The sequence below is a fragment of the Pholis gunnellus genome (genome assembly GCF_910591455.1).
Source record: "Pholis gunnellus genome assembly, chromosome: 20".
Classification (NCBI taxonomy): domain Eukaryota; kingdom Metazoa; phylum Chordata; class Actinopteri; order Perciformes; family Pholidae; genus Pholis; species Pholis gunnellus.
Window position 1 is genome coordinate 9160584 of NC_136547.1, and position 13528 is coordinate 9174111.

The window sequence follows — 13528 nt, forward strand, 5'->3', positions numbered from 1 at the left end:
TTTACCGCAGAGAGGCTGGTGGCAGGTGTAATTTGTCTTTGGTCCTAGCCTGGTTCAGCTACTCGCTAGGGAGAGACAAACCTAACGGGAAACTCACAAGTAAGGACACAGTGTAAAGTGTATATATATATGTGTCCTAGATGTTCTGTGATCACCAAACTTCTGGCTTTAAAGCCCAAACAGGAAGCATTTCTCTCACACCTTTATTAGGATTAGTAGATGGGTGGAACACCATTCGTTTTCAATTAGACTGAGCCATTTAATCTCCCTTGAGATACTAATAAAGACGAATGAAACAAAGACGTAAAATACAATACTTGACTATTTAAGCTTGGGTAAACAATGGCAGACTAATTTACATTCAGCCAGAGCTGAGTGAAGGGGCTTAATTTGGGTTTCTCTTGACCCGAGGCGGAACATTCACAAGGGACTCGAGAGAAAAGCACTCAGATTTTTATCGGTGCGTCGATGTGCTCCAAAAGAGACCCACATGGAGGAGAACCAGATCCCAGAGGAAGCGTACAGACGCACTGGTGTGTATGAAGGGGGGGGGGGTCACAAAACTGAGGTACTGAGGAGCGTTTTCATGGCCGGGCGAATCCCTAATCTGCCCTTTAGCCACAGATCTGTTAGCGCAGCGCACACACACACACACACACAGCTGAGGATTAAAAAGATTGTCATCTTTCCTATTTATCACAAACATATACTTCCTGACCTCCTAGTAGTGTGACTGTATTTAAAACACTGGTCATTCAAAGATGTGATATGATAGCGGTAATAGATTTCCTCACAGTCCATGCAACAGTTCTCATATTTCTGGTTGTGTCAAGTGTTGAAGCAGGAAGTCGGTCACGTATCAAGTGTACCTGGAAGGTCCTATTAGGTAATCGTACCGGGAGCAACAGGCATAAAACCTGTTTTGCAAAGTCTGATGGGGGACACACCCATCAGGGATTTGTTTCCCATTTCAACAATAGAAAAAAGTAAAAGTAAATATTCTCGGTGTAGGCTACATGTACGAGGGCGAGAGACATTTTTGGGTTGGCGGCTGCCCACTGCACCTGCAGCCCAGCAGGTGTAACTGACCCACAACAGCTCCGAAAAGTGATAATTTGATTCATGATACGCCTGCAGACTTAATGTACGCCTGGTCAAGGGCAGTGCAGTGCACACAGGACACAAACACAGAGCCTTGACATTGGATATGAGGCGGGGGGGGGGGGGGGGGGGGGGGGCAATCAGACTTGTGAATGGACTTCTTTGTAACCCGTCATGGGACTTTGAGAATGGCTTAAAAAAGATAGTTCCCTCTTCCTCAACATGATCTTTGAGGCAGGGTCAGCAGAGAGAAGTTCAGATCACAGTTCAAACCGCAGAGCGGGTTTAGGGAAATACCGATTTGATTGTGAGGAATGCACTTGTAACCACACTATCACAGGCAATTCATCAATAATTGACAGGAAAAACTTGAGCAACCAACTCACTCTCTGCTTCTGCTCTGATGTTTCAAATATAAAACATGGCTCCTTTATAGTGAAACTACATTAAAAATCAAAAACTAAAAGACCCATTGCAGACTATCTGAGATTACTTTTTGTGTAATCAGAAAACAGAGCTGCGATACAGCATTAAGGGCTAAGGGTGTGTGGACATGGGGGGAATTCCTGAGCAGCTGCCTGCTTAAACGGTTTCTCTAAACTCATTCCATACAGATAAGTCATACGTAATGCTCCTATTTCATGTAGTATAATCACTGCCTGGATACAATCTCGCCCTAAAATCAGACAAAAACACTCATTCTAAATTTCTAAAATAGTCTTTATGTGGCAAATTGAGACATCATCACCGCGGAGAGTATAATCTAAGATTGGTGGGCAGTGTGGTGGGGGTGAGTCACAGCAAACTTAAGAAACCATCAGGGCGTCTAAATCTCCATCTGTTCACTTAAACCCCCAAAGCAATAAGATCTCCAACTATCCACCCACAGCAGCAGCCAACACGAAACACCACCACACAGCACGATCGCTTTATCAATCGCTATCAATTTAAAAACATCTTGTGTCATTCCCGAATATATGGGATGAACTGCTGAGCAAAAATGAGAGATTGACACCGAAAAACAGACCGACAAGTCAGCCCACAGACTCCTCTCTGACTTGAATATACAGCGACAGGGAGATGCATAAAGACTCTCAGAGCATCACTCACTTATGAGCTCATTGTGGTAATGCCATTCATCATGGGCCTGACCTCTCACGCTGAAGCCCCGCTGACTCTGAGGACCAGAGAGAGGGCCCCGTACGCTTTGTGTCTGCACGCTACTCATTCACCAAGGACCACACGAGACACTCTGTCACCGCGCATTTATGTCTCCCGGCTTGAAGCCGGCACCACACGGAGACTGTGTCGAGTTGGCTGAATATTCGGGTGCATCTGTCACTCAGCGTTTTCAGGGGCCGTGCACCAGGTACACTGCGGATATCCGACAGGTACGAACTAAGTGGAGGAAGATCAGAGTCTGAAAGTAAACCTCGTCAGGCAAAGTAGGCTTCGGGCTTTGTGCCGAGAAACGGCCATAACTAGGCTGAAGAAGGGTTAAAAACGACATTGTTTGTGTTTCCCAGAAGGCAACAGGCAGTCCTACGCTGTAGACTCTGTTGACCTCGTCTTGTTAACGGTCTCCATTAGTGAACGTGCCACTCGCCCCTTTTATAAGTAAGCGAACGCCACGAAACGTGAGAGTCTGACAATGTCTACTGACCTATTCATACAAACTCACACAGTCAGTCCCTTGTTCTGATTATGAACAATGCCCCGAACTGAATAAAACAAGGAGACAGTCGACCAAGCGAGTGCTTTGTTCCACATCTCTGGAGACAGACCGACAACAATCCCGCTCCCCTTAAAATAAACTCTCTGGCCACGCAAAGAGGACTTTATTCTCATATTTCACACAGTGGGTGTGTGGGTGGCGGCGCGATTCATTCCACGCATGCCTTCCCACACTGAGTCCAATCCAAACTGGCCAGTGAAGGCAACATGTTGTGTTGCCAGCTGTTGTGGTCGTCCCTCTGAACATCCATCTATCCCACCCTGCAGCCTGGAGAACCCCCATCATCCTGGTCCATTTCACTTCATACAAGTTCATTAAGCCTTCAGCCTTCATGGAGATACACTAGCATGCACAGATTAACTGTATTACCTAGTTGTGACTTAGTTTTTGGAGCTGATTAGTCGTTTTAAGGCATTTCCTGATGTGCAAAACCACTGTATCTGCCATCAGCGTATAACGCTGTTACAGCACTGCAGGGCAGGACCAAACCAATTTCCAAGGAAGCAGGTACTTCCTGAAAAGGAAGTACCTGAGCAGGTGACATATATGCAACCTATTTCACCCTTAAGTAACCTTTGCTTTTCAAATGAATTAAACACCAATGATGTGCATGTGTGGGTGGAATAGCAACTTGTCAGAGGGCCATGATACACATTGCTTTTTGACACAGAGGAGGCATTCTTCGGTGTGTACACTGTGCATACCTTTGGCAGCTCTTTGAGTTGGTTGGCATCGAGGAGAAGCTCTTCCAGGCTGCGGCTGTAGCGGAACACCTCGTCGGGGACCGTCTGCAAGTTGCAATGTCGCTTGTCCACCGACTCGACGTGGCGGTTGCATCGCCACAGGGGGATACACTTCAGCATGACCGATTTGGTTGCCGGTTGCTACTGAAAACACCGCATCGGAGGGTGAATGAAGGTCGGCGGGAGAGAGAGATGTGGTCTTTATCGTGGGGAGTGTGGGCTCTCACTCAATGTCAAAAACACTCAGTGTTCCCACGACGATCCTGAACGGGAGGCCGAAATCCACTTAAGAGACACCAAAAATAATCCCTTCGACCTGTTTAGCGATATTCCCAGTGTTCAAGGATTGTCAGGTTGCGTCATCCACCTCGGAATTACAATTAACAACAACAACAAAAGGGAGAACTCCCGCTTGGGCTGAAGTGTTTCCTCACTTCTTCACAGAGAATAGTTAGCTTGTTTTGCTACCTACCACCACATCCTTGTATGAGAAATATGCAGCCAACGACACAGCTATTATGCATTAAACGGTGCTTCAGTTGGCCTAGTCATGAGTGGTGACCGCTTAGGTTACAGATACATAACTACCACTAAACACCTCACGTAACCAACGGAGCGAGTCGGCGGAGATTAACCCGGAGTATGGCTGCGCTAGGATGTGCTCGTCCTCACCGGCTGTGTGTTGTTAGCATGCTAGTTACTATGAGCTAACATCGGCTAGTCGCTGACTGAACCGCCTTTGTGGTGAGCAGAACGTTGCGCAGAACGTCTTGTTAACCGGTCAAACGTGCGTAGTAGCGACATCCCAGTAAACGTTAAATAAACTGCCCGGTGACCGTTGTTTCTATGCGACGGTAGGTACAAAAAAAAAAAAGAGCTTCACCAACAGCCGCGCATCTCTATCCTCTCGATGAGCCGAGGCAGGCCGGTCCGTCGTGTGAGGGGGCGGGGCTAATTTTGATCCGGAGCAGCAGAGACCACACGGTTAGCGTTACTACCTCTGGAGCAGGTTGCGTTGCTTTGTCGCGCCATCTAGCGGCGGATAGTTATTTTCTTATTTTTTGAGGTTTATTGGCGGTTGGCAAACAATGAATTGGTGCATTACTGCCACCAACTGGTATAATGTGGATCAGGATGTCTAGTACTTATAGTTTAGTATGAAAGTAAATAAATAATAAATATATATATATATATATAAATAAACAAATAAAATAAAAAAACAAACAAGAAATAAAATAAAATAAATAGAAATAACAAAAAAATGAAACAGAGCCGTTAAAGCCTTTAGATCTCATATCCGTGAATTAGTTAGAAAATGATCAAATATAGCCATAAGTGTCTTTTCCATGAGATGCCTTAAGGTCGAATTCAACCGTTAAATGTTTATTCGCTGCATCACCAGAAATGGAGGATTTGCATCCATGTCCAGTGAGCTTGAGTACGAAAGTGAACAAAAACCATGCAGCTGTCATTGGATTTTAATTACTTAAATATTGCTTTACTGTTTAAAAATCATGTTTTTTACCAAAGCAGTATTCAATGCATAGATTTGTCAAATTTCCACCTACAGGGTATTCTCTCCCTAAACTCATTAAAGACATTTAATGTTGTGCTACTGCAGAGACACAGAGCTTATAAAAACTAATTATAAAACCCCATTGTGTTAAATTCAACAGGTTAAAAACTATGGTAAACACAGGATAACTGTATTTAGGTTGAGCACCAACAATGACTGAAATACAGGCAAGATGGTCTTTGCTCATCATTTTTACTGATTAGGTAAAAATGATAATCTGCTTGAAGTCTGAAAGGGTTATTATAGTTTGACAAGTTGTTCACGTTGTAGTCACATCTAAAGCAGTGGCATTTCAGTACGTTTTACTTACAAATCAAATACTAGATTCTACAACCAGAACACAGAAGCATGTTTATGACACATACAAATGAAAGGATTCTTTTTTCATAACCATTTATTTATTTAAAAAAAAAAAAAAGTATCACACCGTTTGTGGACAAACTAACTGTAGAAAGAAAGTGTTTACGTGTACCGGCAACATCATGAAAGGATAAAAATTAGTTTAACAGGAAAACGTAAATGTGTTACAAGATTGGATTACAAAAATGTGAAACTTGCACCAAAAAAACAAAACAAAACAAAAGGAGTCTTCACAGATAAACAGGTAATGGGGCTTTTTGACATTAATATCAACAGCAATTTTTAAAAAAAGAAATAAACATAATTACAATTTTCAGAGGCCCGTATCTCTAGCTAGTGACGGGTACAGGGATGGATGCTGGTAAACCTTTTTCAGACTATGCAGAGAGGTCACTGCTGTTGAACCGGTCTTGGTCGTACACCTCTGCGACCACTTTGCGACCTCCGAACCAGCGGTCGTTGAGGGCCTGGATGGCTTTGTTCATCTCGGAGGCCATGGAAAACTCTACAAAAATTTTGACAATGATATCTGCATCCTCTTCTTCTCCTTGCTTCTCTTGGTAGATGATGACTCTGTTGACGGCGCCAAACTTCCCGCACTCTTCTGTCACCTCGCCCTCCAGGTCGTCGTCGATGTCCTCTGGTCCGACCATATTTCGAAGCACCATCACCGTGGACTGGAATTTCAAAAACCAAGTATTGTGATAATAAAACCGAACAAATAAAAGCCGTCATCAAGACTGTTACCTTCATCCCAAACCTCACCTCTGATTTTCTAAGCAGTTTCTGCATCACCATGTGTCGGGCACTGCTGCCCGAGATGCTCATGTGTTCTTGGTCGCTCAACATCTCCTGCCCTGTACCGTCCTGCAGCATCTCCTCCTTCTCCTCTTTCCTCTCCTGTTGGTTGGAGCCACTGGCTTGATTCGACAGGACCGGCGGGGACGCGAGCACTGGGTTCACCAGACCAACCTGGGGGAGCACTGGTATGGGAGGACGCACTGGAGTCACACCTTTATGGGATAGGCAGACATGCCGTCAGTCACATCAAGTGTGCAAATAAACTATAGTCATGTATTAATGTGCTACTTTGACCTGATATTCCACCACTCACTACGGCTCAAGTTTCATCCTGTTGATCAAATGTTTTATTTATGGTTTGCAACTTGATACCATTACAGTGAGTTATGACAAACCGATCCTATAGGTTTTCATCTCCTGCAATGATTTGTCCACGAGCACCAAAATTGCAGTATCCAGTCATCTGGCAAGATACTGTTTTTGGGATCCAGAGCAAGGTGGCTCCTCATTTTGTAATACAGAAATCATTCAGTGCCTTCAGGGTTTGCAACAGTTTGACAATGCCTTCTTTAAATTTCACCATTTACTCATGTTTTAAGGAAGTAGAAGAAAGATGGAGCTTTAAGTCTAGAGGTTAGCATTGAGCTAAACTCACGACGTAATGCTTCCATGAAGGAGGTTATGTTTACATCCAGCCCTGCTTTAGTCTAGATTTATTAGTGATGATCATGACGAACTAAAAACCTAAAACCTGTCAATTCATCATGTTGAAAACCACTTACTTTTATTAAAATGAGCACTCACTCATGTCTTGGTACACACCTGTGATGACCCCTGGAGCCTGGGCAGCCATGACAGCCTGAGGTATTCCCATTTGCTGACTGAGAAGTTGGGGCGCGGCTAACGCCCCCAGGACTGAAGCGCCGGCTACAGCCTCCTTAAGAGAGGAGGGGCCGTAGACATTAGGTAAGGGAAACACACAGAGCACAGCACAAGGCAGCACAGTCAACGATCACACAGCATGGCACAGAGTGAGCTCGACCGTGTCTCTCTCTCTCTAGTGAGAATCAAGGTCCCCGACTTTACCTCAATACAGATTCACTTACAAAATCATGGACTGATCTTAGCAAGTCATACATATACAGCAGTGACATGTAGAAAACATTTCAATCATGACACATTAGAGGAACACAACTGTCTGGTTTTATCATTGAGACTGTTGCTAACTAAGAAAGAAGACATGTCAGTGCACGAGGGAAACTTTTATCACATACATTACTGTACAATGTACACTATACATAAAGGACAATAACTTCAGATTCACATTAAACTTGATAAAAAAGGATCACGCCCAGAATGTCACATTTTTCAGGGCTGCTAAATTGACACTGTAAGGGCAACCGTTTGTTTATGTGATCCTAGAATTAAACAATCTTATGCCCATATTATCTGTGCTTTTGGTGTCAATTCTAGCTAGATCTGGGTTATATTTACCTGGAAGGCCATTAAATCCCTTTGGAAGGGATTCATACTTGCCTGGGCCGTTATCTTAGCAGTGGCTGCCGCTGCGGCCACAGCTGCAGCAGGCGGCAGACCACCGGGGGTCGTGGGGGTCAGTAGGGGCATGGGCGGGGTCACTGCTTTGCCCACCCGTAGGTACTGACCCCCCAGGTCAAAGAGGTTCATAGAAGACACAGCGTCCAGGGCGGACTGAGGCTTTTCATACTCTGTAAGTGAATAATAGTAGTAGTAGTAAACAGCGGAGCAAGGGCAACACAAAGAGAGCGAGCGAATGAGGGCCCTCCAGCTCACCAATGAAGCCAAAGCCTCTGTGTCGACCTGTGGTGGGGTCTCTGGCTAACGTGCAAGACTTGATCCTTCCGAAGGCCTCAAACACACTCTTGATGTCGTCGTCTGAGAGGTCGGGGTGGACCGACGCCACGTAGATCCGATTAAAGGCGCGCGCCTCCTCTGCCAGCTGGTCAATGATGGGTTGCGCCTGACCGATGTTACTTGGCCGCCCAACCTATAGCACAGATCATACCAGCAGGGCTACTGAGTATGGTTGTCTTTTATTTTCTGTACCAACCAAGAACGCACTATCGCGAAATTCCATATCCCTGCAGCGCTAACTTTTCGACCGCCACGAGTTCAGTCAAAGCCTCCTACAATCATAACACTATCCTGGCAAGTATTCTGTGGTTTTGCATATGTGCATGTCAATTATTACACTTATCTGATAGAGAGCATTTAGTGCCTTTCATTCTATCAGTCCTACACTGGCCACCAGGTACAAAATACTCTTTAAACTCATTCAAGATTACATATTTTCAAAACCTTAACGATTACTTTTCAGAGCCCTCTCTTATTTAAATAATCAACAATAAAAAAAACAGCCAGTTCTTAGGGAACAGTTCTTAGGGATGTCCATCAGCTGAAAATGAATTGAATTGCTGTACTAAAGCTTTTCTTCTTGATGAGTTATGTAAAAATTGTCAGCTTTCATTACAGCAGTGACAAACAATACAACTTTCTATATATGTAGTACTAATTCTAACTTAATTTACAATGTAAATACTGAGCTATTTTGTAAATAATTGCGCAGCTATCAAGCAGAGAACTGCAGCGTTATTTTTTAGAACGACCACCAGCTCAGCCAGTCACACTGTGCATGCACGGTGTGACTGGCTGAGCTGGTGGCAAACCGACAGGAGACCGCATTCAGTTATTCATGCTACTTCTAACGCACCCTGACCACTTCCTCTCCCTATCCAAGACGAGCATCTAAGTGCGACTGGGATCTGTACTACAGATGGGGCGGCCAAGCAACACCAACCAGGCGCAGCCCATCATCAGCACACCATGGACACAGAGCGACGCCACGCGCCGCTGGGCATCCTACTGGAACTGGTCACTAAAATAGCTTTGATGACATCATGGAAGCACAACACAAACAGACAGTATTCTAAACATACACCCAGACATACACACAACACACGCACCTGGAAATCAACAAAACACAGAAAAGCAAAAGAGAGAAATGAGTCACATATGGGAAGTATCACAAAAGCAGGTAATTAACAAATTCCATGAAAAATATGAATAAAATATGAGATATTACATTGTTTTCCGTTGTCCATGTGTACTTAACATCTTTAGGAGGTACTCACATCTCCAGACAACGTACCTTAATGTTTCGCCCCCCGAGCATGACTGAGTTCATCTGCTCCAGAGCCAGCTGGGCAGCCTCTGGCACGTCATACTCCACAAAGGCAAACCCCTGCAGTCAGGCAAAATGTAAGAAAAAACGGAACGTACACAAACATGAAAGTCAGCTTTATGTGTAATCTTCAGCATTTACAACATGTTTAACACTTAAATTACACTGACCTTGTGTTTCATTGTAACAGAATCCCAAGACATGTCAATGCTCTTGATTGGGCCAAAGGGGGCAAAGGCCTGTCTGATGGTGTCCTCACCGAGCTCATAGTATATGGAGCCCACATACACCCGACACATGATGGCTAGGGCACGCTGCCGCTGAGCTGCCACCTGCCAACCAGGAAAACAACACATGATAAGCATTAGAGTGACAGAAAGGAAGACAAACACACAAAAATAATAAATGTGTCTATTCTACTGTACTTGCTTTCCCCCCAAAATAGTTAAGAGGCCAAGTCCAAGTTAGGGGGTCTGGGCGGGTAAATAGGGTAATAATGGGATACTGTAATCAATGGACAGAACTACAAACATGTATAACAGTTATAAAATATGGATGTCACCACTTGTAATTACATTAAGACGTCTATTCTGTCACTACTGAACAAACATATATGGAATAAAGTGATTAGCATGCACAGCCCTCACAAATATTTGGCTTTAGTAACTGACCTGTAGTCCAGAGATGCAAGTAAGGTAACTAAAGTAATCGTGGAGTTCAAACGAAATCCACACTTGATGAAAGCATTTCAAACTCGGGATGCTTTAACCACCCAGAGTTGTGCTGTGCTTTTCACTGATGCCTTTAAGTCAGTCTGCTTCTGGTATTTCATTCTATTACCAACTAAATAGAACATGTGACTAATTCATGACGTATTGGAAAGTTGATCATTGACAGAAAAACTTGACTTTGAGGTGGCCAAAAAGATCCCTGTTCCAACAATTCTCTCATTTTGGTCCATTAAAAAGGGATTGCTATCCCTCTTTTGTCCCATGCCAAGAACTTTCTGTTTTAAAATGCATATTTGTCAAAGAGAAGTGGCTTATCTCACATATATAAACCCTTTAAAAAGCCCATTAACAGACAAAGAGTTCTGGCTACCTTCTTGTTAGAAATACTAACACAAATGATCCCATTGCGACTCAAGAAACCAAGTAACAAGTGATTCTACGGTTAGCAGCAGTCGTTGATCTCAAAGATATTTACTGATATGGTCACAGGTACACTGGCGGTAGAAGGTTTTTACTAAATATGCATGCCTTGGTTAGCTATGGGGGCAGGGATTGCTGCTAAAGCAACCAGTAAAGAAGGGTAACAGTCCTTTTCCATTGGTATGCGCACAGAAAAATAATTTAATTATCTATTGACCGATTGTAAAGGTGAGAGAGGATCTCCAAAGCCCATTGTCACTGCTGCCATCTGAAAGACAGTAAAGATGGAAAAAGTGCTGAAAAGTAGGTTAGGAATCCCTTAGCTTTGCTTTTTCAAAATGATCATTGCTTTGCTAGATAGACAAGAGTGGTAAGGCTAACACCATATTCAAAACCACCTTCTAAACATACAGTTTGGGGAGTTAAATTACAAATAACCACACAGCAATAAACAGACAAGCCCCCTATAAAAGTGCAAAGCATTTAACATGATAATTAATGCCTTCTTGACGACCGTCTCCATCTGAAAAAGAGCAGAGGCAAAAGCAACTGTTCTCCAGCTGTGGTATTTTTCACAGCATTGGGAAGAAGAAGGAGTAAGACTTCCAAGAGAGCTTTAACAAAACAGACTTCTGAGTCAAGAGATGTCTGAATTACTCATGTAGAAAAACACTAAGATATTCTGACTAGAATCAAGACTCAGACGACACACGCATTACAAACTTAGTACCAAAACATTTCACACATCTCACCTGCAGGTTGGTGAGCTGTTGTTGCTGATGGGCGATGGTTTGCTTCACCAACACACTCTTAATGCTTTGCTCCATGGCATACTTCTTCGCCTGGAAAAGAAGAAAAGCCATTACATCCAAGTTACTCATATGAACAAGTACCCGTTATAAAATGATTACTAAGACTAAACATTGACAAACACTTTCAGTACATTTATACGTCACTTTTTATTCCTGCAGTATCTTAATTGATCTTTTTAAGTGACGTCCAAAAGACAAAAGAAGCAACTCTGTGAGCATCCAGTATGAGGAAAAATATCAATGGTGCATAAATGACAGTCCAGGAGAGATCGAGTTTCTTCAGTCCTCTAGCCCAATCGTGCGTGTAAATAGGATAATTTAGATATATGATACAAACGTACACTGGTAATTATAATATCACTTAAGGTACATTTAGGTTTCCTACCCTCTGAAGTGCCTCCTGCTGCTCTGGGGTGAGAGGCGGCAGGCCGAGCTTGGAGCCTGTGCCCTGTCCATTCTCCATCGTCAGAGCTTCACCTCCCTGCAGAAACAGTAATTAATTTAGACAAAAAACACAATAAAAAAAATACAAACTCAGAAACAGAGCCTGGAGCATTAAAACCTGCCTGTATATACATCAAAACTACAATTTCCCAGTAATGTTAAATGCAATCAGAAGTCACATCACCTCACACAGCACAGGTTATAATTAAATGTGCTTAGCATATACAGGACATACATCCGGATTTAAACCAGGACCGGACGAACTCCTTACCTACACAACCCGCTAATGGCTGGGTCCACCAGACTGAGGCAGGAAAGAAGAGGACTGATGGGGGAAGCTTTAACAATTCAACAAATTCTATGGGGAAATAAAAAATGCCTTCAGACTATAACAATAAGAAACAGGCAGCAGCTAGCATTATTTATCATTTACATTGCAATCTTTACAGAGCCAGCCCGTGTGTCCTTAAGATTTTAAGTCAGCTAACGTTAGCTTGATGCTAATGATGGTGGTCGTAACATAGGCTAACGTGTGCTAGGTTAAGTAGCAACAAAGTGCTACGGTTAAATATACGTGTAACGCCATAGCTTAAGTCGATGTGGACATTAAATACTACTACTACTCTTCATTACAGCTAAGTGACCGTGGCTGCATACTTATTACAAAGAGCATTGGCTGTTATATCATCAGCGAGGCCTGGTTTCTATTTAGCTCTTTGTTGCTAGCAAGGAGCTAGCTAACGTTAGGCATCCATTAATATGGCGCGTGCAGCAGTATATTCTTTTATACTGTCAAATTACATGATATTTTCTACAAGTTAAGTTATACCAAACATCACTAATTACTTAAGCAACCGCCAATGTTGCTGAAAAAATGTTAATGTGCTTTTCTTTTTTTTTTTATCAGGGGATATATTTACCGCAGTCTCCGTAACCGCCATGAAGCACACCGTCTTTGGAGAGGCCCGCACTCTTAAGTTCTCACGAGATCTTCAAGTTTTCAATGGGAAGTATCGCGATAGCGGAAACCGTCGCGAGGATATGGCCGGATGTGGAAGCGTTGACTATAATCTCTAAATCTAATACATGAACCTCGTGGTTAGATGTGTTAAAAAAATTATGTTATTGTGACTCAACAGATTATGTGACCTGATTGGGAATTTAAACTGTATTTCTCCTGCTAATGTGTTAATCAAATGCTTTATTTCGATAGTTCCTCCACCGTATTATATTCACATTTAGTTACTTTAGTTATTTTTTTATAATATTTAAACCAAGGTTACAGCTACACTACATAGTGCAAGAATTATATGGGATATGTTACCCAATCTAAAATATATCTCTTGGTTTTGTGATTATTTTTAGTTAGTTAGATTATATTCCTGCAACAGACCGAATAAACCACATTCATTTGAAAGTCAATGAAAACCATATATTTTTGCAATTTGCTTTCAGCTCCAAGTTTGTTGAACAAACAACGTTTTGTTTGTTTAAAGTGTGCTTTAAAAATTCTTGTCTGTTCCACACTTTAAAACTCTTCTGTCTGATAACATTTAACTCAACTAGTCCAAAACTACATCTTATT

General features: G+C 42.8%; 2 protein-coding genes across 5 annotated transcripts in view; both read right to left on the bottom strand.

Moving 5' to 3' along the window:
* The window catches only part of scrib (scribble planar cell polarity protein), a 53043-nt gene extending 48561 nt beyond the window's left edge, over positions 1 to 4482 (bottom strand). Inside the window, exon 1 of the mRNA XM_079181140.1 lies at positions 3541 to 4482. Within this exon, the coding sequence (XP_079037266.1) occupies positions 3541 to 3699 (159 nt within the window). The 5' untranslated portion in view covers positions 3700 to 4482. The remainder of the gene's footprint in view (positions 1 to 3540) is intronic.
* Positions 4483 to 5556: 1074 nt separating this feature from the next.
* On the bottom strand, positions 5557 to 12908 carry puf60b (poly-U binding splicing factor b). 4 transcript variants are annotated; one of them, XM_079181674.1, is made up of 11 exons: positions 12864 to 12908; positions 11885 to 11980; positions 11440 to 11529; positions 10905 to 10955; positions 9707 to 9868; positions 9504 to 9596; positions 8129 to 8342; positions 7853 to 8043; positions 7139 to 7253; positions 6281 to 6528; positions 5557 to 6192 (listed from the first exon to the last, which is right to left on the bottom strand). In XM_079181674.1, exons 1-11 carry the CDS (start codon positions 12882 to 12884, stop codon positions 5893 to 5895), a joined length of 1581 nt encoding a protein of 526 aa, XP_079037800.1. In that variant the 5' UTR covers positions 12885 to 12908; the 3' UTR covers positions 5557 to 5892. The 4 variants fall into 4 exon arrangements, with proteins under 4 accessions (XP_079037800.1, XP_079037799.1, XP_079037798.1 ...); XM_079181673.1 differs by having other exon boundaries at positions 7811 to 8043; XM_079181672.1 differs by having other exon boundaries at positions 7121 to 7253; positions 7811 to 8043.
* Between the last annotated feature and the right edge of the window lie 620 nt (positions 12909 to 13528).